Below are 24,473 nucleotides of genomic sequence, written 5' to 3'. Positions count from 1 at the left end.
CAAATCTGTATGCAGCACAGTTTATTGAGAAAAATCCCAATTTACCTCCACATTCCCGTGTTCGTGCTTGGTTTGACACTGATGAAAACGAAATGAAAAAATTCATTGGGATTTTGATGTTGATGGGAATAATCAGAAAACCAGATATTGAGATGTACTGGTCTACAGATCCTATGTATGCAACACCTATTTTTGCAGCTGTCATGACACGTAACCGATTCTCTTTGCTGCTGAAATTCTTTCATTTGAATGACAACAGAAATGAGCCAGATAAGAAAGATCCAAACCGCGACCACTTGTTCAAGCTACGTCCTTTGATTGATCATTTATTTGAAGCATTTCAGTTGCCCTACATGCCTGGACCGTCAGTTGCAGTTGATCAAAGTTTATTGTCGTGGAAGGGCCGCTTACAGTTTCGACAGTATCTACCATTGAAAAGGGCACGGTTTGGTATCAAGATGTTTTGCTTAGCTGAGAATTCAGGTTACATTTATAGATTTCGTGTATACACTGGCAAAGAGGATCCTATGAGTAGTATTTCAGCAGTGTTGCCAGATGAATGTAAGGACTTTGGACTTTCAGAAAAACGCTGTCATGTCTGTTCAAAGAAGGGTCAGCGTAGAGACGTCAAGACCTTCTGCTCAAAGTGTCCCAGCAATCCAGGACTTTGTGCAGTTCCCTGCTTTGGCCTGTGGCACAGCAAACTCAAATACTGGGAATGAAACTATGATTGACTGAACTACTTTTGACTTTTGAATTACTTTTGACTGTTCCGTTTTTGTAGTTGACAATAAATCCAGAAGCCTGAGAAAAGGTACATTTTGTGCTTTATTATGTGTTTGCCCATTTCTAGAACTTGCACAACATTTAGTGGTCAATACTGCTTGAATAAATGTAAAAAATGTAAAAAAAATGTAAAAAAGTAAAAAAACGAAAATTGTTCAGATTTCGCCTGGCGTGGGGAATATTTAGGGAGTTGGCGGTTAAAGGGTTAAACTGCATAATATATAAACTAATAAATCTATACTAATAAAAGGCAAAGCCCTCACTGACTCATTCAGTGACGCGCCGCTATTCAATTACACTTGCCTAATGCCTGACTTTATTGAAAAGAAATTAAACTTGCAGTGCCGCTATTCAATGACACTTGCCTAATGCCTGACTTTATTGAAAAGAAACTAAACTTGCAGCGCCGCTATTCAATGACGCGCCGCTATTCAATTACACTTGCCTAATGCCTGACTTTATTGAAAAGAAACTAAACTTGCAGTGCCGATATTCAATGACACTTGCCTAACGCCTGACTTTATTGAAAAGAAACTAAACTTGCAGCGCCGCTATTCAATTACACTTGCCTAACGCCTCTCCTAAGGGGAGATACTATGGGATCTAGGCATCAGTCAAAGCACCAATCACAGGCCCGATTAGAAAGCGGGAAGCTGTGATTTGTCGTCTCCCTCCCATGTAACAATCACAGCCCGTGTTACAACGCACTTAGTCACCGAACTTGTTTTGTTGTTCTTAGACTAGGAAATACTACTACTATATTTAAAAACCCGCGAAGTCGTGAATCCGCGAAAAGTGAACTGCGAAGTAGCGAGGGATTACTGTATATATGTAGATATGTGTATATATATATATATATATATATATATATATATATATATATATATATATATATATATATATATATGTATGTGAAAGTATGTATGTATATATTGTAAAGGACAGCCGGGTTCCATGCCTGGCAGGGACGCCTCTGCTGCATCTGTTCCGGGGGAGCAGCCATGGACTGTTCAATACCTCCCCCGGGACGCTTGGGGGCAGCCTCCCTGGCAGCCAATGATTCCCCAACCCGGCACATGGCTCCATGGGAGATGGAGTCCTCCACAGCCTGGTTGGGGGCTCGGATGGCCGCCAGGGGGGGCTGCAAGGACTTGGCAGCCCGGCTGGTCAATTCCTCAGCCCCACCCGGAAATGCAATTAGGTCCAGGTGATCAAGCACCTGGAATGCTTCCGGGTGGGGTATAAAAAGGGCCAGCCACCACCACTCGAAGAGCCAGAGTTGGGAGGAAGAAGACGAAGCTTGTGAGGAGGGCGAGAGGAGGTCGAAGGTGAAAGAGAAGAAGAAGAGAAAGAAGAAGAAGAAGAGCCAGAGTCGGGAGGAAGGAGGACTAAGCTTGTGGAGGAGTGGTGGGAGAGGAGAAAGAGTGCTGTTGTTGTTGTGGACTTGTGTTTTGTGGGACGTGGTGTCGCCGCTCAAGGAGCAGGAGCTCCTTTCGGAAACAGGTGAAGGGGGGGAGGGCGTGTGTCAGTTGCCCGCCGAGGAAAGGTCGCAGGCAGGGCCGACGGACCTTCTCCCCGAGCCTCCTGGTCACCCGAACGGGCCTGCGGAGATTCCGCAGGGCCGTGATGGCTCGCGGTTGGCAGAAGGGGACGAAGAATTTAATGTGTTTTGGGCTGCACGGGAGTTGCAACATGTGCTTCTTCCTCTGCAGTCCCTACTTAAGCTTTTTCAGGTCCTGCAGGAGACGAAGGAGGATTTAGAAAAGAGGATCGGTGCCCCAATGGCAGCCATTGTGAAATGGCTGGAGAGACGGGGGGCGTCGGCCTCCAGCCTGCAGGACGCAGCAGTGCAGGTGAGTGGAGCCTGGGCCACAGAGAAATTGGGGGGGCGGAGCGAAGCGGCTGCAGTGATGGTCAGTACTGCTTGCCAGGCCGCTCCGCCCACTACACAAGACGTGGCTGTAATGACAGACGGCGTGGCAGAAGAGTGCGCGGGGAGGCAGCTGGTGAATATCAGCTGCCCAACGACTCCGCCCCGACTGCCCAACGGACACTGCCCGTTTTAAAAAACGGTTTTTGGTATGAACCGGTATACCGCCCAGCACTATTGGAACACATGCATTTCATGTATGTTCCGTTTCTACAAAAATCTATGTAAACACATCGTTGAAACAGAAACGTTTTTCATATTTTAGTTAGTGCTGGGCGGTATACCTGTTCATACTGAAAATCATTTTTTATTTTTGTTATGATATGGATTTTTCTTATACTGCAACACCGGTTTAAATTGCCTAAACAACGTTTGGAACGTGGCGCAGCAAGAAACTGTTTAAGGGGAACCTTTTTCACTGCTACACCGCAAAACACATACAACCATACAAAGGAGAACTTGCATTTGTGGAGGTGTTGCGCGAGGGCTCTTTTTCACTGCTACACCGCTAAACAGGCATATAACAGAGTACATGCGGTAATGGAGGTATTGCGCGGTGAAAATGGACAGAGAACATTCCGAAACTGAAGCTGTAGCAGACAATAAAGATGAAAATGATGACACAGAAGAACTTTTGCCGGAAAAAGGAGTCACGTCTGTTGTCTGGAGATACTTTGAATTTAAAAGGTTGGATGTGGACCATTATGTTCCAATGTGTGAATACTGTTTCTATACTACTGGATAATACTGCAAGCCAAGTTGTACTTGTTTTATTTTTTTCAATACTGTGTAATGTACCTGGGTACTGTGTAATAGTGTGATGACATGTTGACTTTATTCTCGACATTTCCACTTTAATCTCGACGCTTATGAGAGAATAAAGTCATCATGTTGACTTTATTCTCGACATTTCTACTTTATTTTTGCAGTTTATGTCAAGATTAAAGTCGACATGTTGACTTTTTTCTCATAATTTGTCATTAAAGTAGAACATCATAAACTAAACTTCGTCTTAAAATGAATATTTAATTTACTAAATTTTCTCAAACCCGTCGTACGTTATGTAGCACATTAAATGCTTTGTATTATGTTCCTGGAGCCATGTTAAAATGACTTCCTCTTGCACTAAGAGGAGGTGCAGGCAGCACACAGAATACATTAATTTCATGATATTCCTGCTCCCTGAACATTTAGAATGCTAAGATAAGTACTTGATATAATTTTCATGATGAAATGCATTAAAGCATATATTAATCATTTGGGGACACGGTGGCATGCAGGTTCCACTGCTGCCTCGCAGCAAAGGGGTACCAGGGGTTCCCTGCTTTGAATTTGTATGTTTTTCTGGTGGGTTTACTCTGCGTGCTTCAGTTTCCTTTCAAAGTCATGTACTGTAGGATGTGGGGTTTTGTTATGCTATATTAACCCTTAGTGTATGTGTTGCTCATATTCACCGTGCGATGTGCTGGCACCCTGTTCAGGATTTGCTCCTACCTTGCACACAATGCTTGCTGGGATGGGCGCAATCCTGAATGGATAGCATATTTAAACATGTATAACAAAGATTTTTTTAAAGTTCTGAATACTCTGTGGTCAAAGTTTATAACTAGGTTTAATTTCACAAAGACGTTTACTGTGTGGTGATTGGTTATGTGGAGAAAGAATAATGATAGGAACTGGGGGTTTGGTACGTCAAATAGAGACAGCATGCATGCAATAAAGAAAGCTTGCTCAGAAGAATATCCATTGATTTCTGTGTTCATGTCTCCGACCACCAGATCACGAACCCAACATTTACACAATATTAAAGTTAAACCTGTGCGATACCCATTCATACATCTAGTTTTTTGAAGCCTTGTCACACCCGCCATAAAGTTTACACTGAACGTACACTTGGGGACCCCTTACTGCGATGGAGCAGCACTACCGCCTCACTATCGTGCATGTTTAATACCTGCTTTAATGCATTTATCATGAAAATATCAAGTATTTATCTTAGCATTCTAAATTTTCAGAGAGCAGGAATATCATGAAGTGAATGTATTCTGCGATCGCTGGCGGCGCCTCCTTTTAGTGCGGTGGAAGTCAGTTTAAGAAGCGCTTAGCGATTAACAACTGGGTCGGGGAACACAACACAAAGCATTTAATGTGCTACATGAACTTATGACGGGGTTTGAGAAACTCTAGTAAATTAAACATTGATTTTAGGATGAAATTTAGTTTACGACATTCTATTTTAATGACAAAATAAACTATGAGAATAAAGTGGAAATGTCGACTTTAATCTCGACATAAGCGTCAAGATTAAAGTGGAAATGACGAGAATAAAGTCAACATGTCAACTATATTCTCGACATATAGTTTTTTTTTTTCTTCACTGTGGTCCTAATGTGCTTCCGTAGGGCTATACCACAAATAGCATTATAAATGCAAGTTGCAGCTTTATTATTTATGTGTATAGCTTAGCTTGAAGCCAGGTCCACATTAATGCAGTTTGCCTTAGTTGGTAAAGATGTCATCACCAAGTTGCACTTGTTTTATTTTAATTTGGTGAAATACTGTGTAATGCACCTGGGCTTTGAAGTCTTGGAAGTAATAGTATTATTACTGGAAGTTGCACTATTATTTATTGTTATTATTAATTAGTTTAAATATTATGCAGTTTAATGATGGTAAAGTTGTTTAAAAAGTCACTTTAACGTGTCAGTGGACAGAGATTGTTAACATTAACTGAAAGTGTAGTTGGTTTACAAAAAATATTCACTATTTGTTCCTTTTCTAAGACTTGTTCAGTGCAATACAACTTTTGACAAGCACCTCTGGATATTTTACTAAGTCTAAATGCCTCTTTGGATAGTTGAAATATGTTGTCAAAATTTTATCTTATGTTGTTTGCAAAATTTGTTCAATAAAAAAGGTTCTATATTTTGACTGCAAGTGTCATGCAATGTGATTCCTACTCTTCATTAGTGCCACCCCCATGCAAACATGTATTAATACAGTAATCCCTCCTCCATCGTGGGGGTTGCGTTCCAGAGCCACCCGCGAAATAAGAAAATCCGCAAAGTAGAAACCATATGTTTATATGGTTATTTTTATATTGTCATGCTTGGGTCACAGATTTGCACAGAAACACAGGAGGTTGTAGAGAGACAGGAACGTTATTCAAACACTGCAAACAAACATTTGTCTCTTTTTCAAAAGTTTAAACTGTGCTCCATGACAAGACAGAGATGACAGTTCTGTCTCACAATTAAAAGAATGCAAACATATCTTCCTCTTCAAAGGAGCAAACAAATCAATAGGGCTGTTTGGCTTGTAAGTATGTGAAGCACCGCGGCACAAAGCTTTTGAAGGCGGCAGCTCACACCCCCTCCGTCAGGAGCAGAGAAAGAGAGAGAGAGAGAGACACACGGATAAAAAAATCAATACGTGCCCTTCGAGCTTTTAAGTATGTGAAGCACCGTCCAGCATACTTAAAAGCTGCACACAGAAGGTAGCAACATGAAGATAATCTTTCAGCATTTTTAGACGAGCGTCTGTATCGTCTAGGTGTGCGAACAGCCCCCCTGCTCACACCCCCTACGTCAGGATCACAGATAGTCAGCGCAAGAGAGAGAAAGTAAGCTGGGTAGCTTCTCAGCCATCTGCCAATAGCGTCCCTTGTATGAAATCAACTGGGCAAACCAACTGAGGAAGCATGTACCAGAAATTAAAAGACCCATTGTCCTCAGAAACCCGCGAAGCAGCGAAAAATCCGCGATATATATTTAAATATGCTTACATATAAAATCCGCAATGGAGTGAAGTCGCGAAAGGCGAAGCGCGATATAGCGAGGGATCACTGTACTTGTGTGCACATTAAAATGTTTTTTTGTACAATGCTCATGACAGTGGAATAGGTTATTCTTAGCCAGTCTTCTGCAGTAATTGCAGTGGAAAATGTGGTTAACATCCACTCATGCATGGGAAAAAAATACCGTTGAATACCGTGAAACCGGTATAATTTTGAAAAATACTGTGATATAGAATTTTGGTCATACCACTGTTTTGTCTTGGTAGAGTAATATATATTGCTCTACTTTCCCCTATTGTATTATTAATAAGTAGCCTTTGTCAGAATGCCTAATCTCACAGACTTACCAATGTTTATAAGGTATCTATACTAATAAAAGGCAAAGCCCTCACTGACTGACTCACTCACTCACTGACTCACTCATCACTAATTCTCCAACTTCCCGTGTAGGTAGAAGGCTGAAATTTGGCAGACTCATTCCTTACAGCTTACTTACAAAAGTTAGGCAGGTTTCATTTCGAAATTCAAAGCGTAATGGTCATAACTGGAACATATTTTTTGTCCATACACTGTAATGGAGGAGGCGGAGTCACGTATCGTGTCATCACGCCTCCTACGTAATCACGTGAACTAAAAACAAGGAAGAGATTTACAGCACGAGTCGCACGCGGGAACGAAGGTAAATGACGTTAATTTTTGACTGTCTTTTAATACTGTGTAAGCATACATATTAACACATGTGCAATTAAACGTGTGCATTTACGGGGTGATTTCTCAGGCTTAAAAGCTCACCTTTTATCAAACGCGGGAACAAAGGTAACTGACGTTGTTCACTGTCTTTTAATACTGTGTAACCATACATATTAACACATGTCCAATTAAACGTGTGCATTTACGGGGTGATTTCTCAGCTTAAAAGCTCGCCTTTTACTAAAAAGGTAAATGCAAAACTATTTTCAATCAGTTTATTGAAACGCTCCCGTTAAGGATTGCAATAACATATTCGCAAGATAAAAGAACGAAGTAGGGGGAAATGGAGGAACAGCCGCAAACAGCGAAGAGCAAAAAATTAATTAAACAATTGAGAACGGAGCGAGTTAAGCATACAAGCATGTTCATAAGGGAAACAAACCACGGTGTAAAACGTAAGTTTAAATAAAGTTTATAGAAACGCTCCCGCTGCGGATTGCAATAACATATTCGCGAGATAAAAGTTTAATGAGAAGACACGAGGTATAAACGAACCACACGCCGTGGCGCAACGTATGGGGCAACAGTTTCAACCATTCTATGATCTGCTTCTCGCAACTAAAAGACGACACATGGCGGATGTTAGCCGACTTGCTGACCGCAACGTTAGGGGCTTCAAGTATGGCGCTGACGCCACATCTCAGTGCCAACACTTTGCAGACTGTACTTAAAAGACACGCCCTCCTCACTGGACAGTTAAAAACACCAATCAAACTAACAATGACATCAAGTATTACCCAATCAAAAGTAGGAAAGGAGGCATCTTCATAAAATGCGTGTGGGATGATTTGCATGAGACGCTGCTTTAAAAAAAAAATGATTAAAAAAATACGGGATAAATCCCGTCCAGTATTGATTCAAAACGGGACGCGCAATTTCATTGTCAAACGCGGCACGATTCCGTATTTTAAAGGACGGGTGGCAACCCTACAGTGCCAGGTAACCACCCATACAATCAGATTGTGATTCAGACTACGAATGCAATGAATGTAATTACCCCGATCTACATACAAGGCGAAAGTCTTGCAACATTCAAAGATGATGGTTTGGGATAAGTACACCATACAACATAAAAGAGCTTATGAAGCCTTGAACCGAAAAAAGCAAGATCTCAGAGATCGTAAAAAAAAAAATAGGAGGTAATGTCGTTTTATTCGCTGCAGATTTTAGTCAAACATTACCAGTTATTCCACGAGGGAGACCAGCAGATGAACTCAACGCGTGTTTAAAATCCATGCGTCTCCCACGCTCGGTTATATGTCGCGTGTTCTCGGGTAGGTGCACCAAAACATTTATACATTTAAGCATGTAATGGGCAAACAAAAAATGAGGTATACCCGAAGGCACTGCAGTAGTACTTAATGTAACTTTACTTCTTAAATGTTACTGTTTTACTGTTTAATAATTTATACGCTTCTTATATGTTGTTCAAATTCTTTTATCAAAATAACACTGACAGCGCAATGCACGATAACATGGAGTGAATACACCATACGCATCCGCCCACGGCTGCCCTGCTGTGCGCAGATAGGAGGTGATTCTACAATAAAATAAAATAAAGATAAAAAGAGTAAAACAATCATCACCCATAAAGCGTGTGTGTGTGTATATATGTGATATATATATATGTGTTGTATATATATATATATATATATATATATATATATGTGGATGTGTATATGTAATAATATATATATATATATATATATATATATATATATATATATATATATATATATATATATATATTATATGTAGATATGTATATATATGTGTATATGTATATGTATATATATGTTTATATGTGTGTGTGTGTATTTTATATATATAAAACACAGCAACAGTCATAACAATGACAACACAATTACATTGACAATCATGTTACGTTATTTTTAAAATGTTTCCTTTTTTTTTCATTACCTCTTTAACACACTACTTCTCCGCTGCGAAGCGCGGGTATTTTGCTAGTTATAGTATATAACTTATCCCCACCTTCCCTTCTATATCTATAACCTCTGGTAATTAGGTATACAGTGATCCCTCGCTATATCGCGCTTCGCCTTTCGTGGCTTCACTCTATCGCGGATTTTATATGTAAGCATATTTAAATATATATCGCAGATTTTTTGCTGGTTCGCGGATTTCTGAGGACAATGGGTCTTTTAATTTCTGGTACATGCTTCCTCAGTTGGTTTGCCCAGTTGATTTCATACAAGGGACGCTATTGGCAGATGGCTGAGAAGCTACCCAACTTACTTTTCTTTCTCTCTCGCTTGCGCTGACTATCTGTGATCCTGACGTAGGGGGTGTGAGCAGGGGGGCTGTTCACACACCTAGACGATACGGACGCTCGTCTAAAAATGCTGAAAGATTATCTTCACGTTGCTACCTTCTGTGTGCAGCTTTTAACCCCTTCACCGCCCTCTGCCGGATATATCCGGCACCGCTGTTTTAATGCTAACGCATACTGCCGGAATTATCCGGCACATTTGCCTGTGGTTATATGAATGCCTGGCAAGTAGTATAACTGACGGTTTGGCGTGGGTATTATTACTACGTTGTATTTCGACAAGTCTGTGGTTGTTTTGGCCGGTCATGTGACGTGATTCGCATGTAACAGCTGTGAATATGGCGAAACGTAAACTGACTTCAAGTGAGGCTTTGCAGGCGATTTTGGGACAGTTCTGATCATGATTGTAGCAGTTCTGAAGAAGATTTTAGTGACAGTGATGAGCAGCAACGTGCGCTGCATGATATTGTGAATGAAGACGCATCGGATGACGGCGCTGAGTGGGTGTATCCCCAGCATCTCAGCTGGACTGCTGCCCGTGGTGAACTACCTTTTCTGCATTCGTTTGAGGGGAACGTGTGGCTTTATTGTTGATGTAAACAATTACACTGCTGAGCAGTTTTATGAGCTGTTTGTGTCACCTGATTTGATTAGACATTTTGTTCATCAGACAAATCTGTATGCAGCACAGTTTATTGAGAAAAAATCCCAATTTACCTCCACATTCCCGTGTTCGTGCTTGGTTTGACACTGATGAAAACAAAATGAAAAAATTCATTGGGATTTGATGTTGATGGGAATAATCAGAAAACCAGATATTGAGATGTACTGGTCTACAGATCCTATGTATGCAACACCTATTTTTGCAGCTGTCATGACACGTAACCGATTCTCTTTGCTGCTGAAATTCTTTCATTTGAATGACAACAGAAACGAGCCAGATAAGAAAGATCCAAACCGCGACCACTTGTTCAAGCTACGTCCTTTGATTGATCATTTATTTGAAGCATTTCAGTTGCCCTACATGCCAGGACCGTCAGTTGCAGTTGATGAAAGTTTATTGTCGTGGAAGGGCCGCTTACAGTTTCGACAGTATCTACCATTGAAAAGGGCACGGTTTGGTATCAAGATGTTTTGCTTAGCTGAGAATTCAGGTTACATTTATAGATTTCGTGTATACACTGGCAACTTGCACAACATTTAGTGGTCAATACTGCTTGAATAAATGTAAAAAATGTAAAAAAAATGTAAAAAAGTAAAAAAACAAAAATTGTTCAGATTTCGCCTGGCTTGGGGAATATTTAGGGAGTTGGCGGTTAAAGGGTTAAGTATGCTGCACGGTGCTTCGCATACTTAAAAGCTCAAAGGGCACGTATTGATTTTTGACTTCGTTTTTCTCTGTCTCTCTCTCTCTTTCTCTCTCTCTCTCTCTCTGCTCCTGACGGAGGGGGTGTGAGCTGCCGCCTTCAACAGCTTTGTACAGGCGGTGCTTCGCATACTTAAAAACAAACAGCCCTATTGATTTGTTTGCATTCCTCCCTGTTTCCTTTGAAGAGGAAGATATGTTTGCATTCTTTTAATTGTGAGACAGAACTGTCATCTCTGTCTTGTCATGGAGCACAGTTTAAACTTTTGAAAAAGAGACAAATGTTTGTTTGCAGTGTTTGAATAACGTTCCTGTCTCTCTACAACCTCCTGTGTTTCTGCGCAAATCTGTGACCCAAGCATGACAATATAAAAATAACCATATAAACATATGGTTTCTACTTCGCGGATTTTCTTATTTCGCAGGTGGCTCTGGAACGCAACCCCCGCGATGGAAGAGGGATTACTGTAGTAAACGACAAGCAGGAGTTAAGTTACACATAAAATAATGTATTATTGATAATATTCATAAATAATAACTATGCAAAGTACATTTGAATATTGGCAACTGTACAACCTGATTAAATGGTGATGTGTAGTTCAGGCGGCACACAGACTTGTTAGTTACTTAAAAATGTCTCTAGTTAAATCATCATTCAGCTTTCTTCAGAACAGGCTGCATTGCCTGCCTCAATATGGCTGCCAAGTTGTGCTCTCCATTGTGTTGTCTTCTTCAGTTCATGGTGTGATGGTCTTCATCAGTTTGGTAAGAGAGATATGCTTCTTCATCATATGTTGGTTAGTAAGAGAGAGAGAATGTGGTTGAACAAACAGATTTATAGATTCTCTGTCCAACCCCTACAGCCAACAGGAAATCATGGTACTTAAAAGTAGTGCTGGGCAGTATACCGGTTCATACCAAAAACCGTTTTTTATTTTTGTTATGATATGGATTTTTCTTGTACCGGAACACCGGTTTAAATAGCCTAAACAACATTCGGAACTTGGCACAGCGGGAAACTGTTTAAGGGGGACCTTTTTCACTGGTGCACCGCAAAATACGCATCCAACAGAGTACATGTGTTAGTGGATGTATTGAGCGGTGAAAATGGACAGGGAACATTCTGAAACTGAAGCTGTAGCAGACGATAAAGTTGAACATGATAACACAGAAGAACTTTTGAAGAAAAAAGGTACTGTGTCTGTTATCTGTAGATACTTTAGTTTTAAAAGGTCGGATGTGGAGCATTATGTTCAAATGTATGAATACTGTTTCTATGCTAATGGATAATACTGCAAGCCAAGTTCTACTTGTTTTATTTTATTATTTTTTTCAATACTGTGTAATGTATCTGGTTACTGTGTAATACTGTGACGGTGCCGGTCCCCTATAGACTCCCTCTTCCCACATGGGAGTCTGTTGAACCAACACCGTCGATAGTTATGACCGAGATGAGCTGAGAAATCTCATTGAAGCCAGGGGATGTTGGAAAGTGCTCAAGTGCTTTTGTTAAAAACAGTCAAAGTAAAACCAAAAGTGTCCGTTGGACAGTGTTCAGAAAAATACAGTACCCAAATAAATAGTAAATCCATAAAGCCAGTGAAATGTGGGGATAAAATCCATAATAAATATATCCGTTAAAATGCAGTCTCTCCCCTCGCCCGATCGCAGCACACCACCTTCTGTCTCCACGGCTCACCCTTCACTGGCGTTGCTGACGGAGCCTTTGCAGCACGAACTGCTTTCTGCCAACCCCTGTTTTGGCTGCCGCCACACTGCGCAGCCAGACCGTCCGAGGTCGGCACACCTCCCGTCTTCCTTCGTGCTCACTCAGTCACTCCTCAGATCCATTTGGAGGTCTTACATTTCGCTCGCCCCACTCCACACGCTTACTCAGTGGGGTGAACCAGCCCCTAGATTGCCTAAGCCTGCACTCCCTCAGCCCCAGCTCGTGCTGCCTTCTCCTTCCTGGTGTCTGGATCGTCTCCCATGACTGCCTTTTCCCTTCTTTAACCTCCTTGTGTTCTATCTTTTCTTTTTTCCTTCCCCCATCCTGCCAGCCCATAAATAAACGTCTCTGTCCGTGGGCTCAGCGCCTTATTCACACGCCACACTAAGCTGACAAAGCAATTGAGAATGATCAGATGCGACTCGCCCCAATCACCACATCAACTCCCTGCGGTCGAGCAATCGCGCCCACGAAGACAGACACGGCGAACTGGATTTAAAGACGGACCTTTTTTTTTTTGTATTTTTTGACCCACTAAACAACAAATAGTATTATAAATGCAAGTTGCAGTTTTATTATTTATATTATATATATATATATATATATATATATATATATATATATATATATATATATATATATATATATATATATATATATATATATATATATATATATATATATATGTATATAGCTTAGCTTGAAGCAAGGTCTATATTAATGCAATTTGCCTTAATGACGGTTCAGTTGGTAAAGATGTCATCTCCAAGTTGCACTTGTTTTATTTTAGTTTGGTGAAAACTGTGTGATGTACCTGGGCTTGAAGTTTTGAAGTAATAGTATTATTACTGGAAGTTGCACTTTTATTTATTTTATTGTTATTATTTATTAGTTTATATATTATGCAGTTTAATGATGGTAAAGTTGTTTAAAAAGTCACTTTAACATGTCAGTGGACAGAGATTGTTAACATTAACAAAGTGTAGTTGGTTTACAAAAAATATTTGCCATTTATTCCTTTTCTAAGACATGTTCAGTGCAATACAACTAAATGCCTCTTTGGATGGTTGACAATTTGTTGTCAAAGTTTTAGTTTAAGCAGTTTGCAAAATTTGTTCAATAAAAAGGTTCTATATTTTGACAACAACTGTCATGCAGTGTGATTCCTTCTCTTCATTAGTGCCCCCCCCCCCCCCTTTGAAAACTATCACTTTATGGAGCCATGCAAACCTGTATTAATACTTGTGTGCACATTAAAATGTTTTTTTGTACAATGTACAATTCTCATGACAGTGGAATAGGTTATTCTTAGCCAGTCTACTGCAGTAATTGCAGTGGAAAATGTAATTAACTCATGCATGGGAAAAAAATACCGTCAAATACCGTGAAACCGGTACAATCTTGAAAAATACCGTGATATAGAATTTTGGTCATACCGCCCAGCACTACTTAAAAGCTTCTGATAGAAGCGAATTCCAAACAGCCATGTTTCAGACCAATGTGGCAAAGACAATCTTAACACCTGCCATCCCCCAAAACCATATGGCAGCTTGGCTTCCTTGCAGGGGTTGAAAGATTTTAGCAGAGAAACACTTGCCAAACTGGTTTAAACCACATCCTCCCCCAACTTTGTCGTAAAATTCAAAGAGACCCATTCCTAAAGGGGCGGGGGGGGGGAATGAACACACACTAATGTAACACTAAGTTACAGTTTTTATGCACAGCCCTGCTGGCTACCAATGGGACCACCAGGAGTCGCTGCAGGGAGACATAAGGACATCTATTTTCCCTACACCCCGGAAGTACGTCCCAGTCACATGGACAGAAGGACTGACATGCTTCCGGGATGAAAAAGAAAGAGTTTTTGATCTAACCCGGAAGTGCTAAGAAGTCACATGGACTGAGGGTTCAGAAGCACTTCCGGGTCATGAACTTTAAAGGATTGTGGTAAATCCCAGATGACTGAGCTGAGTTGGGAGGCAAGGTGGCTGAGCGTCTGGGAGTGGAGGATTATTGATTGTGTATTGTTTATTGGAGATTTGTGGAGTGGTGGTGCTTTGTGCACATTTATTAGTATAATGAATAACATTTTGGACTTTTAGCTGGTGTCTGACATATTGTCCGAGTGTTCAAGGGAGCAAGAGCGCCCCTATCAGTCACACAAGTTATATGCAAAATCTTACATCACAACAACCGCCCAGCACTAACTTTAGTAATAAATGGCAAAATGTAGATATAAACTGTGTAACATGTGAAGCTTGAAGTCCAAAGATTAAATAAACACTTTCACAAAAGGTACAAGGATGATACAACAGCTTCCATGGCACAGCGGTAAGAATTGCTGATTTGTAATCAAGAGTCCCCTGGTTCGATCCTGATTCCCTCGTATATTTACCGTTTTGAGTAGTGAGCTACTCTTATTGTTAATATTATACAATAAAAACATACATTTGATTTGCATCTGTAACAGCCATTGTAAATTTATAGTACAGTGGAACCTCGGTTCACGAACGCCTCGGTACACGTACAACTCGGTTTACGACCAAAAAGTTCGCCAAACTTTTCCCTCGGTTGACGACCACACACTCGGTATACGAACAAGCCAGTTTCCCTTTCGGTTTGTGCACGCTGATGATTTCCGCACGTGTTGCATTGTTCTCGGTCAGACGTGAACTGCTGAACTGCTGCAATGTAAGAGAGGGAGAGAGAGAGAGCAGGCAGGCTCGTGTGCTGATGAGAGAGAGAGAGAGCAGGTAGGCTCGTGTGCTGATGAGAGAGAGAGAGAGCAGGCAGGCTCGTGTGCTGCTGAGAGAGAGAGAGAGAGAGCAGGCAGGCTCATGTGCTGATGAGAGAGAGGAGAGAGAGAGCAGGCAGGCTCATGTGCTGATGAGAGAGAGAGAGAGAGCAGGCAGGCTCGTGTGCTGATGAGAGAGAGAGAGAGAGCAGGCAGGCTCGCCTGCTGATGAGAGAGAGAGAGAGAGAGCAGGCAGGCTCACGTGCTTGAGAGAAAGAGAGCACGTGCAGCTGAGAGCGAGCCTGTACGTGCAGCTGAGCAGGGAGCCTGGGTGTTTGTCAGTGTTATTCAATGTTTTTACATTAGTTTACTATTACACTGTGCATTCTATGGTGTAATTAACTATATTTGTGCTTAAAAATATTTTAAAAAATATATTTACATACAGTTCATACGGTCTGGAATGGATTAATTGTATTTACATACAATCCTATGGGGGAAATTGCTTCCACTGTACTTGTAAAAGTTAGCTTTTTTTTTTTTAACTTTTATTCTCTCAGTCACGATACATAATACCCACCGCAGGGATCTGATGCTGTTATTTTTATTTGAAACTGGGAATACCTGTAGTTGTGAGTGGTGTTTTGAGAGAATGGAACTGTAAATTCTTTGACACACAAACGCTGGTGTATCATGCCTTCCTCATATCTCACTGTCACTTGATTTTTTTTTTTTTATTCAGTTTTATTGAGTGTTCCTGCTTACGCTGAATTAGTATGCACCTTATGGTCCATATTGTCGAAGCCACACTGACAAAAAACAGAGACATAGGTATATATGATATTTAGAATCATTCATTTTATGACATGTATAGTACATTTTGGATAACATTGTGGCACGGATGCAACATTATTCATATTATTCATATTCATTAGCATACCATGTTGCGGTTGTAATCAGAGGCTGCGTTTTTTTCTTTTTTTTCCTGATCTTGCCCATTCTACACATTTTGGTGCATGGTGGTATTTCTTTTGTACTCCAGGACATGCAGAGGAAAGCATAGTACAGAGAGGTCAGTTCCACACTATATTCAATCATCAGATTCAAATATTAACAGTTCCCACACACCCAAGGACTGTCCTACCTACATTTACGACATGTGTACCTGTTGCAATGTACACACTTCTCTATGCTGTGGTTCCTATTACATTGAAGGGGGACCTGACACTGACTGAGGTTGCTTTCCTGGGGAAAGTGGCTGTCTTGTAACAGAAGCTTGTTGATGTTACATCCTCTTTTTCTTTTTCCTTCGCCTTTTCTTGTAAAAAGTGACGACGAAGTTCCTCTACAAGGTGAGCAAAGAGCACTCTTCTTTTCTCAGTGGACCCCATGCATGCCTTGTACAGTACATATGCGTTGATCGCCGCCAGACCTGCATGCTCCTGCTCGCACTGAATAAGGTCACGCCTTGTGGTCCATGATGTCAATGCGGCACTGGAGAAAAAAAGAATGCGACAAATATATGACATTTTGAAGAAATCATTTTATGACCTGAATAGTACCAATCAGAAAACATCATCGTACTATTGCAATATTTGAAAACGATCAGCGTCAGATCGGGTGTAAATTTATGGTACTTCTGTTTTATTCTCTCAGTCACGTTCACGCTGTCACTCCCCGGATCTGACCCTTACTAATATAGCTATCAGCATAAATTTACATCCGATCTGATGCTATTCGTTTTCAAATGATATTGCAAATCAGTTATACAACTATATTAGTGAGAAATCAAAATAGTTTTAGGCAAGAGAGGTTAAAAAAAGTTTGATTCTAATTAAGGGTAAATTTTACACAAATCTTTTTTCAAACAGAAAACATAAGTTAACAAGTAGTGTTAAAGACGGTACTACTTTGGGCACCTGTTGGATCTCAGCTTGTAATTTTGCGGAAGTTGCATGAATAAGAATACACTAACTGGACAGAATGGTCTGTTCTTGTCAAAAATTTTCTAATATCTATTATAAACTATTATAAACTTGACTAATTCTAATTTTTATGTTTATTTCCTTCCTTGTTTTTGTTTAATAAAGAGCTTACTACCCAGTAAAGCACACCATTGATATACTATTTATCACATTCTCAGTTTCCTTTGTATTGTGGATGAATGAATAAATGTAACATAATTTTTTTCAGGTCAACATGTTCACTGGCATCATAGCTCTTTTTGAGTGCCCCCCTTTAAGATTTTAAATTTTGCTTTAGTGTAACTGTATCTTAACATTAAATAATTGCATTAATGTTTTACTTTTGTTAAATTTAAACTGCCTTTATTCTTATACACTGTGTTTTTGTGTGTGTGTGTTTTTTTATAGAAATTGGCCGCTGAGTGCCAGAGTGCTGGCTATTCTGGGACCTTAGTTCCATACAAGTGTGATCTGTCTAATGAAGAAGAGATCTTGTCCATGTTTTCTGCCATCAAGACCCTTCACCAAGGGGTGGATGTTTGCATCAATAATGCTGGTCTTGCTCATGCAGAAGCCCTACTCTGTGGAAAAACTGAAGGATGGAGGAAGATGATTGATGTGAGCAAGTCTGTTTTTCTTCCAGATTTCACAAATCTGTCAGTCTTTTGCCTCATTTATGTTTACATTGTCATTTAATGATTACATCATAGTAGTTAAGTAAATAATTATGACCTGCGTGTCATTATAACCATGTTGCATATCACTTCATTAAAACCTATAGCTCCAGATTCCTAGATTTGATTCTGTTGTTTTCGGTTGCTCCATTTGCTTTTAGATATTTTTTGCATTTCTCAACTAAACAGTTTTTGGAGTTATCATTCTTACACAAGTTTGTAAAGCATTTCATACAAATCTGGTATGCATGCTATATGGTTATGTAAAGAACAAAACAGTAAATGTCATAGTGAATAGTGTATTTTGTCTTCTTTTTGATGTGTTTTTTTCTTTTAGTTCTACCATTTGTAAAATAAATAGGAGTATAGTAAAATCCCACCAGTGCTTGGTAGTTCCAGTGTTTTTGTGACTTGTTTTGGGCAGTTTGGAGTAAGTTATGGATAAACAAAAATTATGAATCAGGGGTGGGGCTCTTCAGATTAATATGGCTAAGATTGTAGGAAACAAGTGCAGAAACAACTTTTGTAATGCAGAGTACAATTCGGTAATCATCATAAAGTATGATTTTAATTTTTTTTCCTTACTTTATGTCTAGTTATAGCAGAAAAGAAGAATCCTGATGGCAAATTTCATGGAATTTTTATCATGTCTTATATAATGCACAATGTAAAGTTAACTTAATTGTAATCTTCTGAACTTGGTTTTGGTTATTCTCTTTATTTTTATAGGTGTGTGTGTAATTCCCAAGTGGGAGTTGCATGTTGGATTGTTCTTGGATGGTTTTGTACCATGTTACTTTAGTAGAATAACAGCAATCCTGAAAGCGGTATCAGCAGTTGGCAGTCAATTTAGTTGGATTGTAATGGAGCCAGTCATTACAGTGTGCAACGTACCATTGCCCTAACCAAACACAGACATGGAGGACACAGGTTCACCACACAACACACACATTTATTCTTCCCCACAATATACAAACAAGGGCAACAGTGCTTTCACAGTCCTCCACAAAGGCTTTGTCCTTCTTCCTTTCTGACTCTGGCCATTGAATAGTGGAGACTGACCCCGTTTTATAGGACACCCGGAAGGACTCCAGGGGCCTCATGTATAACGCCGTGCGTAGAACTCACACTATAACATGGCGTAAGCACAAAACCGGGAATGTGCGTACGCACAGAAAAATCCAGATGCAGGAATCTGTACGTACGCAAACTTTCACGGTCTTCCACTACATAAATCCCAATCAGCGTGAAAAGTAACGCACGTGCACGCGCCTTCTGTCCCGCCCCAACTCCTCCCAGAATTACGCCTCTTTGAATATGGAAATCGATATAAATAGCCTTCTGAGAAAAGACAATGGGAAAAGCACGGGGGAAAATATAAGAATTTCAGCGAATACCAAGTGGAGGCAAAGGAAAAACTTACTATTTGTTGGTTTAAACAGTGGTATAATCAACAAAAGGAAGTTGATCGAGTGACAGAGTGTCGGACAAACTCGAAAGCTCAAGTTCACAAAGTCGCACAGTGCCCGAAATAAAAAAGAAATCACATATCAAAGTGAAAAGGCAAGTCGTAGCCCACCGTCTGAGTGTCATATGAAAGCTTATTAGGGGACAGACAAAAAAATAGGCACACAGTGGGAAAAAAGCATGAAATGTCAACTTTAATCTCGAAATGTCCACTTTAATCACGTAGTTTATTTTTTCATTAAAGTAGAACATCATAAACTTCATCTTAAAATCGTTTAATTCACTAGTTTCTCAAATTCCATTGTAACTTAAGTAGGACGTTAAATGCTTTGTTCTGTATTTGATCTTCTTTGTGCTCTGTGTGTGAATCACTACCTGCTTCTTAAACGAGCTTTCTCTTTCTCCAACAGGACACATAATCCATTACATTTGTGATATTACAGCTCTCTGAATAATTAAAATACTGAGATGTATACATGATATCTTTTTCATGATGATAGGAATGAAAGCATGTTATTTAACATGGGAACACGGTGGCGCAGTGCTTGTTCATATCTCACGCAAGAGGCTTGCTGCGCCATGCGCGACCTTCAATGAAATAATTTATTGCAGAAGTGTTGTCTCTTTGAAACGTACTAACCTCCAATTCTTGTCCTTACTTTTCTTTCTCCAAATACCCAGTGCAGTGCAGTGAGAGTAATATGGAAAAAGATGATCTGCTGTGGCAACCCTTAACGGGAGCAGGTGAAAGAAGAAGAAGATGCAGTGAGAGTTACAACGCTAAAGCAGTTATGGTATTTGGAATACTATGGCTATTCCCTGGACCATTATATTGCTGCAGGTTAATTACAATCAGATGCATTACACTAATAAACAATATGCAGTTAGTTTCAGTGTATTTATAAAGCCACGTCAGGAATGTGGAGCTAAGAAAGAAAGGGTGACCACGCAGGAACAGTAGCACTGTTTTGACGCTGGGTGCCGCCAGTCTGCAAAACCGAGCGGAGAAATTGCGTACGCCAAGGTATGAGTTACCGTGGAAATGTGCGTGGCTTTACGCCAAGTTTAGGTTTTATACATCACGATTTGAGCGTGGAAACGGGAGTACGCAACATTTCTGTGCGTACGCATCATTTATACATGAGGCCCCAGGTGTCCAACGACCTTCTTCAGGCAGCACTTCCTCGTGTGATGGAAGTGCTGCCAAGCAGGGCCTAGAAAATGTCCAGTCGCCCCCTGGCAGGGGCTGACATCTATCAGTCTGGGGAAGAGAGTGTCCTGAAAAAACACTCTCCTCCAGTCCTTTCATTGTCAGAGCTTCCCCGGCCATTTGTCACAACAGTTAGCAATCATTGACAGCAATAGTTGAAAACAACCAAAACATTAAAATACTCAGTACTCAAAGAGCTATCCGCACAGGAAGGAACCGGGAAGCAAACCCACAATCTTCCATAGTCTCCTTACTGCAAAGCAGCAGCACTACCACTGCGCCACCTAAATTGCATTTTAAAATGTTTTGTTTGTCAAGAATTTAAATGTTGTTTGTGTAATGGGATTTGCCAAGAATCCCATTTTACAATATTCTCCTAATAACTGGGTCATGAAACAATATTTCAGCATTGGTTATGCTTTAAATAAATTATATTCTGATTCAGTTTAGTAGTACATGTATTTTTTTTTTTCTTTATATATTTCACTGGAATTATTTTCCTAGAGGCAAAAACCATTTCATCTCACTTAAAACTGTTTTAATTATAGAAATTAATTGCATGTTGGTAGTCTCCGCAATAAAACTGGGAATTGTCACTTCAGGTGTATAACTTATACTGGTGGTGCATGTTTACAACATAATTCATAATTGATGAAAATTGCCTCTCATAATTTAAATGTTCTTATTAATTTTAGTTAATAGAACTACAGTGAAATATGAAAAAAAATTTTAAATGCTGGAGTAGTTTTAAAAAAAGTTAAAAGTTTTAAACTGTTTTTTTTTTACAATAAAGATTCAGAACATTTAGTAAAATATTTGCCTGTTTTTGTAATACAGTAAATTACTAATATAAAATAATTACAAAATAAAATGTAAGCAGAACACAAACATCATCCTTTTTTTCCCAAAACAATTGTTACTTCTGAAACACCCAAAGACCACTACTTATCATTCCAAAAAGTAAAATATGGGAAAATGTTAAACATCGGAAAGTTAAATTAGGGTTCTGCTCTATTAAGAAAACAAACATTGCATGTGAATGTAAAATCAAAGCAGAGGATACACTTTTAAATGACAGTAATACGAGTTAATATAAACACAACCTGATTACTCTGTTATACATGTACTTGGTGGGTTCACCCCCTGCTCGCTTCTCTCGCCAACCCCCACGGGCCTGTGCTACGCGCCAGCCACTTTGCGTTTCTGCCGCTCGCATTTTGAAGAGGGGGGCTGAACGCACCCCAAGGAGATGTGGTCGCACCTCTGAAACCCCCTCTTTAACGGTGATACAATGGGAAACAAATACACTTTTTTTTTTCTTTTAACCTCTTCTTTGCTCGATTAGCTGCTGGCTTGCTTCTGCTGATGTGCTGCGTGATCGCAGCTGTCCTATAATCTCTTGGCACAAAGTCTCGTCTTGCGGTATGTGAGTTCTTGATATTTTATTTTATAATTTTAAAACGGAATAAGAATCTGAATATCTAACAACATCACATTAAAGTTCAATAATTCTGAAAAGAATGATACCAAACATATATATATATATATATATGGAAGAGAAGGTCTGTGATACGGTTTGCATATTTGCAGTTGGAGATCCACAAAGGGAGAAAAAACGAATCACGTATCATAAAATTGTTTTATTCCTGAGCTTTCAACCCCTATCAGGGGTCTTCATCAGAGGATAATGCTTAGACTTACAAGAATCAAAGGCAATATATAGCAACACATTCAGTATGGGGGGGGGGATGGGGGGGTGGGCGTGAGGTGACTAAGTCAGTATGATCAAGGGGGGGGGGTGTATAGTTTAATTAATGTGTACATGTCCTTCTTAAGTTGGCATATGCTGGGTTTATGTCCAAGTGTCTGTTGATGCCGTTTTCATCTGATAGCCAAGACTCGGCCAACTCTCTGGCGCTTTTTGTACTGGCCTTAAATTTTACTTTTACGTTGTCCCAGTTGAATGTGTGTCCTGTCGATTTAGTATGTGCATATATCAAAGATAGTGCGTCCTTTCTTCTGACGGCGTTGCGATGTTCCTGTACACGTGTTGAGATTTTTTTTGACGTTTGTCCTATGTATACAGCTGAGCAAGAATTGCATGGAATACTATAAACTGCGTTTCGTGTTTCGGCTGTCGATTTCTTGTTTTTAGCATTAAACAGGACCATGCGCAGATTGTTGGTGGGTTTATGTGCTATTCTGATGCCCCACTTGGTCAGGGTGCGTGCCGTACCTTCTGACACATTATGGTGATACGGGAGTGAATGCCAAGTGGGGTGGGGGTTCTGATTTACGTCGATTGTATGCTGATTCCTTTGGCGTCTGCTGTGTAGACTCTGATTAATGAATGATTTTGAGTATCCGTTCGAGGTGAAAAGTTGAAACAGATAGCGTCTCTCATTAATTTTTGTTTCCTTGGTATTACAATGCGTGTGGACTCGTTTAAATAGGGTTTTCACGCAGCTCCGTTTATGAGATACCGGGTGGTTGCTGGCGTAGTGTAGGATCTTGTCTGCGTAGCATTGTTTGCGGTAAACGTTTTTACGTTGACGTTTTAACCTAGTGTTAAAGGATTGTTATTCTTGTGTATTTTAAACCTCCACTTCACAACTGTTTTAAGGATTATTTATTTAAAGATTTATTGAATGCTCTACTGCACTTTGGACACCTGTTTTGATTCTTTTAATAATCAGTTATATTATTTACCAGTGTTATTTATTAAAGGTAGACTACAGTATATATTATTTATCAGTGTTATTTATTAGGAAAATTGATTTTTATGTTAATATTTTTGGGGTGCGGAACGGATTAACTGGATTTCCATTATTTTCAATGGGGACATTTGTTCTAGATATGAGAAATTCGCTATACAAGCTCAGTGCTGGAACGAATTAAACTCGTATCTAGAGGTTCCACTGTATATATATTTTTTAGTTTTTAAGCACAAATATAGTTAATTATACCATAGAATGCACAGCGTAATGGTAAACTAAATGTAAAAACATTGAATAACACTGAGAAAACCTTGAACAACAGAGAAAACTAACACTGCAATAGTTCGCGCTATAGTGCTAGGAACCGCTCATTAAAAACACTTTTTTAATGAGTTTTCAGCACAGGGGAAAAAATGAACATTTGAAAAATCCGTAATTTAATAAACCACCAAGAAAAGTAACATTGCAACAATGCAGGCTATGAAACGATCACTGTAAATAGAACTGAAAACAAAAACGAGCCTTCTCTACCTTATGTGTCCCTCGCTCGCTCTCTCTCACGCCTGTGTGTGAGTGGGTCTCTCTTTTGCGAGCCTGGAGCGCCTGTGTGTGTGTCTCTCTAGCACGCTCCTGTGTGTGTGCGCGCCTCTCTCTCCCGCACCTGTGTATGTGCGCGTGCGTCTCTCTTTTGCGAGCCTGGAGCGCCTGTGTGTGTGTCTCTCTAGAGCGCTTCTGTGTGTGTGCGCGCCTCTCTCGCGTGTGCTCCTGTGTGTGTGTGTGCGCGGCTCTCTCTGTCTCGCGCTGCCTGTGTGTGTGCCTCTGTCTCTCGCGCTGCCTCTGTGTGTGTGTGTGTGTGTGTGTGTGTGTCGCGCTCTCTCGCTCTCTCTCTTGCTCGCTGCACAGGAAATGCACAGGGAGAGACTAAACATGTACAAACAGAAAGGGAACCTGGCTTGTTCGTATACCAAGTGTGTGGTCGTGAACCGAGGCAAAAGTTTGGCAATTTTCCTAAAATGTGGAAAACGTTCGACTAGCCCTGCTGCGCAGTCCAAGTCGATCT

At 40.1% G+C, this 24,473-nt stretch overlaps 1 protein-coding gene across 1 annotated transcript in view; it reads left to right on the top strand.

The window, feature by feature from the left end:
• The window catches only part of dhrs11a (dehydrogenase/reductase 11a), a 230,531-nt gene that overhangs the window by 100,955 nt on the left and 105,103 nt on the right, over positions 1 to 24,473 (top strand). Inside the window, exon 2 of the mRNA XM_028806970.2 lies at positions 17,754 to 17,963. Within this exon, the coding sequence (XP_028662803.1) occupies positions 17,754 to 17,963 (210 nt within the window). The remainder of the gene's footprint in view (positions 1 to 17,753; positions 17,964 to 24,473) is intronic.

The sequence above is a fragment of the Erpetoichthys calabaricus genome, chromosome 8, assembly GCF_900747795.2.
Source record: "Erpetoichthys calabaricus chromosome 8, fErpCal1.3, whole genome shotgun sequence".
In the NCBI taxonomy this organism is placed as follows: Eukaryota; Metazoa; Chordata; class Cladistia; order Polypteriformes; family Polypteridae; genus Erpetoichthys; species Erpetoichthys calabaricus.
Note: the sequence above shows the minus strand (reverse complement) of the source record. Positions and strands in the feature narration are given on the sequence as shown.